Below are 5,197 nucleotides of genomic sequence, written 5' to 3' on the forward strand. Positions count from 1 at the left end.
GCGTGGAAAATCTCCCTCCACTCTTCAAACTCTACACTGTCTGCTCATATGCATCCTCTCTAACCACTCTTACCCGACAAGCCCTTGAAGATTCACACGGCCCTCGCGACCGACGCCTTCAAAGCTGTATTTGGTGAGGGGTTGAGGAATATCTCCGATGAGAGCGGTCGTGGTGACGTTTGGATCCTGATCAGACACCCCCGTCTTCACCTAAACGACACACAGTCTAATCTTTCACCAAAGTGGAGGTGCTTACTGCGCTCCACCTCCCCACCGGCGAGTTGTGTTACGACACTCTGCCGTGGAGCTCACGATGATATCCAGCTCGTTATTTACAATAAAATACTGACTTAGGGATACCACTTGCTGATGTGAATACGTAAAATCTCACTGACCCTGACCAGCATCACCACGTTGAGCTTACCCTTCAAACCATCTGTAACCACTCGTTGTTTAGGGCGGAGCTCGTAAACGTTAATACTTGTCACTAAGAGCAAAAATTTCAAGCTCTAGAAATTCGACCCGCGAGTGTCTTTGCAAGCCACTGGATACTACCACTCAGGGGTACAGTCTACACGTCAAGTGGCAGCGGTTGTGAATACTCATACCCTCCGTGAGGATGTGCCTTGGTTACTCGAAAGCTGGAGAGACTGCCGATTTGTGTCAATTTTCCAGTCGCGCCATTGGTGAGCAACACTTTGTATACCCGTCTTGAAATATTTTTAATCAAATTCAACGACGTGAACACCCGTTTAGGGCGTCGAATCCCAACATTCTCTACCAAATCCGCCACATGGTGGCGTCTAGGTGACATGAGGTGAGCCAGTTTATGCTTGACCTGTGTGAAGAACAAAGCACATCGCAGACATCTTGGTGTGAGCCCAACGCCTTCAGCTTATGCTGTTTACAGTCTCGGTCGTCTTCTTGATGTAGCAGCGATAGTCACCGACATAGGGTATGATTCATCGCGAAGTCAAATTTATCAACCAATGGAAAGTGCGCTGCTACGGTCAACATCTCCAATTTTTTTTATGGAGATCAAGGTTGAGATTGCGTCAGATTGTAAGCAGTCATCAACCAGGGCAATCTTGATGAATTGGAGCCTACCCCCCCCAGTAGATTTCTCACTGGGTTTATTCATTTTGCTTCACCGGATACTGGTGACAGCCCCAGTGTGTTAGCCAAATTCCCAAACAAAATTACGTGAAACTGGGTCACCTCTTGACCAATGAGCAGTGTCGGCGTACGTCGATTCTACCACGGCTAATCTTCGCAAGCCTTCACGGTTGTGGCGGTACGTCGAATGTCACCGAGGGTCCCGGCGTGAATCCAGACTAAAATAAGCCAGATCTCGGATTCTTTGTATGGAATTTAAAAAATGCACTGACTAATGTGAGTGAGTGCATACCCACTTGTACATTTTGAGCCAGCAATATATATCGCACATCGAACAGTATGTCTATTCTTTTAGCGACCCAAAAGACTTCATGTGTCTCGTGAAGTATTCTATGCTTAAGGTTCTTAAGATTGATTCCACTCCAGGATGAGTGTCATATGGGTCAGTAGCAAGAGTTGGAATCTGGCATAGGGCAGGCGTACAACCGCGCGCTTCGGTAATATGTCACCTATACACTCAAACGTTTAAAAGCTTTTACCAGCTCTTAAGACTGCCAAAGTTTCCCCGTTCATGAGTGAATAATGTTTCTCATCGCAAACTCGTAGAGCTCTACTGCCTCTTACGATAAGTCCGTTACAGGGTAGTGTTGGCTCATAAGGACCGTCACATTGTGACAAATATGGGGCATCCTTCTGAGCCTCAGCGACTGTTTTTCCTATTGAAGCGTTGCTATATGTCATGAACTCCAGCGTGTTTCTCAGGTGGGAAGGAAACGAACAGCTGGGAGCTATCTACTGTTGCAGGGCCTGTAGATAGTGGAAGCGACTCCGTGCCCCGGTCTCTTGTGACAGAGCCGGTAGAGCCGAAGGCCAACAGTATGTCGCAAGTAGCGCTACACTCTGGAGATCAGGGCATACGCTAACCTTCCCTGTCTCATCATGAGACCGCGGCAAACTGCTGCTTCTGTCTTCCGAGCCTATGTTAAGGCTAATAAATCTTGCTATGAAGAACTAATTTGCACCTCCAATTTACCCGACTCCCAGTCAACCCAAATTTCCTGATGTTCCAACCATGCCATACCTAGGATAAGAGCGAATCTCAACACCGGGTTCAGGACAACAAAGCTATAAATGCTGTCAAAGCCACCAGACTATTAGGAAGGCTGAAGCAAACCCTCAAAACTTTTGAGTGTTCTTGTTTCGAGGCTCAAGGACATCATTTCGTATTTGGCATCTTTCATCCCGTCCACAATTTTAGACAGTCGCGCATTGTACATGATTGCACGACGCTCATGAGCCTATCAGGTCTTTCCATGTATCTATAAAGCACAGGACATACAATCTTATCATCGACAATTCTCGACGTTTCCCAGCGAGGGAATCGTCGACCGCCTTTGCATGGAGCCCGGCCCTTCGTACCTCTGAGTCGATAGCGAAGGGGACTCGCAAGGCATATGTTTGGTGTACCACCGCTGATCAAACATCTGCAAATAACAATAATGTAACGGGGTTTCACGTACCCTTGTATGAAAGGGTGAGTCACACAAGATGGTGTGACCGTACATAAGTGCGGATTACACCGATCGGTGTAATCCGCACACAGTGGTGTGGCTACACCGTAACAAGAAGCCACTATGTGACAGGACTGCCAGTAATTATGCACAATAATTAGGTTTTACAATCTAGTTAGGAAAAACGAAGGTTTTAGATATAGGTGGCTTTGCCGCAAATGTAATGGTTAATTACAGTTTCAAACGGAAGGGCGTCTTTACTTTGGTTAAGGCTCTTAAGTACTTTTGGAGGTAGCGAATTGCGATCCGCATCACTCTTACTGGTTCTGGTATAGCTCTTTGCTTAGAGAAAGTAAGGTCGGTGACATTAGTAAGCTTTCTCTAAGCAAAGCGCTACGGTGGCCCCGCTGCACATGATAGTACTCGTAGTCAATCTAAGCCTGAGTCGTTACGACCGATCCTCTGTGAGGATGAGGCAAATCCCCCTATTAACCCCAGGGCATGCAGGACGGGCTTAAAGGCTGTGTTTCTGCTTGTCCCTGAGGGCGTAGAACACCTTGTTTCACAAGGATCCGAAGCGATAAACGCGCGCCTAAATGCGTTCTCGAGCTATAAAACTGCTCTGCTAGAGCACCTACAACAGAAGCTGTCGGCGTCGACAGCGTCCATGACGCCATCGTCGACGACGGATGACTCTCTCCCGACCCAAGCCGCACATGGTGAGCGTTAAGACCTTCGAGAGGGTAAGAATGGAGAAAATGTCATGCTCTGGGTAAGAGGCCGAGATGGCTATGACATCAGATATGTTCCAGAACGAGCAACAATCGCGCGGCGCTAGCTATCTCCTATCTCGAAGACCGAGCGCGAGAGTAAGCACTAACGTGTGGTACTTCCATTGAAGCGGCGTATCTCTCCTGGAAGGAGCTGAATCGTCAGCTTTTGCGAGCATTCTCGCCGCCAAACCAGGCATATCGCGTGCGATCGCGTTTCCTTGCCACCCGACAGGGCAAGAAGGAGTTGGTGGGCTTTGTCCCAAAGATGCGAACTCTTATTGCCAGATGGCAGCCAATCCTCTCCCCAGGGCGGTCAAAGTGACTGTCTTTATTGAGGACCTCCGCACTGGCTCGACCAGAATAAAAATCTTCTGTGTACAACCGACTTCTTTTGAAGAAGTGGTGAATGTGGCATCGAATGCCGAATTCAACTTCAAGTGGGCACGACTTGGTCGGAATGCACAAGCGTAGAGCTCGTTTGGCGGGCCTGAGCCGATGGATATCAGCTATGCCGAGAAATAGAGGGAGAACTTCGAGCTGCAGAGCATCGATAAAACACCCGACGGCGTTTTGAATGTGGAGACACCCGTCACCTTTGTCTGGTAGTTCCCTGCTCAAGGCGCGTAAATGCTCATCGATTCTTACCAATCCGGTTTGTCGCGGGGATTCGACAACACCCAGTAGGCGCGGGGCGCCCTACTGAGGATGAACTGAGTTTTGCTGAGCTTTAAAGAGGTAGAGGGCAACAGGGCCAAGCCCCGAAGAGCTTTGTGCTCTTGAATACGGAGCGTGCATGCAAGACGGGCTTACTGGTCGTAAAAGCGAACATGAAAGGCGTTGAAAATCCATGGAAAATCCTGATCGATTCCGGGGCGCCGGGCAATTATGCTCGACGCTCCACGATCGAAGGAAGTCAGCTGTATGCTGAGGCGCTGGAAACGCGACCGTCACTGTTCGTTTAGCGTCGGGTAGTTTTGTTGCTGTGCCAAGGGATACTGTGAACCTCAAAATCAAGTTCCTTGACTTTAATAGCGTAGAACGCTGCTTAGTATTAACTTGGAGTCAAGATATGACCTCACCCTTGGTATTGCGTGGTGGGAACACCATGACCCATGGATTGATTGGAAGCCGAAGTTCTTGGGCGCTAAGCGCACAACTCCTGGTGGAGCTTTGGTGAGTCATAGAAAGCAAAAGTGCTATCAGCGCGGGCACCGACCAGGACGGTCAACGTTCTTAAGATCGGAATATCCGAGTTGTCAAACACATATGATTTATTGAACAATCGTCCCGAGCATGGCTTGCGGGCTGAACGTGGAGTGGCACGTGACCCACTGGGATTGCAATGTATCAAAGCAGTTACTGTATGCCAAGAGTGGCATGGTTGACCAAGGGCCGAGGCATCGAAGGCGAGGCCCAGTGGCGCCCATGGAGTGGCACGTAACCCAGTGCGCACTGCTCACGTTACGATACAGTTGCTGTATGCCGAGAGCGGCATGGTCGGACGAGGTTCGAGGCATCCTAGACAAGGCCCTCCTGATGCGCGTGGAGTGGCACGATATCCACTGGATGAAGACCGCGAAAATACCGGTTATCGTCGGATGTTGTCAACAACATCAAGGCTCTGATAGAGTAGGGGGTGGGGACACTGGACGACGCCGAGTTCGAGTTCCAACTGGTCTCGACGAGACGTAAAACATTATCGAGAGGAGACGGCGAAGCCGTATGTCATCTGCAGGACGCATGGTGTCGATTCTGACCCAGGGTGTGTCTAGTGTAGAAGATTGTGCACAGCGATGT

The 5,197-nt window shown here is 49.3% G+C and overlaps 1 protein-coding gene across 1 annotated transcript; it reads right to left on the reverse strand.

Annotated features, from left to right (window-relative positions):
• Nucleotides 1–474: 474 nt before the first annotated feature.
• Nucleotides 475–814, reverse strand: PHALS_04203 (uncharacterized protein; the record flags this gene model as incomplete). Its single annotated transcript, XM_024722224.1, has 2 exons — nt 475–544; nt 609–814. 2 exons carry the CDS (start codon nt 812–814, stop codon nt 475–477), a joined length of 276 nt encoding a protein of 91 aa, XP_024573323.1.
• Nucleotides 815–5,197: the final 4,383 nt, after the last annotated feature.

Source organism: Plasmopara halstedii (genome assembly GCF_900000015.1).
Source record: "Plasmopara halstedii genome assembly, contig: Scaffold_253, whole genome shotgun sequence".
Taxonomy (NCBI): Eukaryota; Oomycota; class Peronosporomycetes; order Peronosporales; family Peronosporaceae; genus Plasmopara; species Plasmopara halstedii.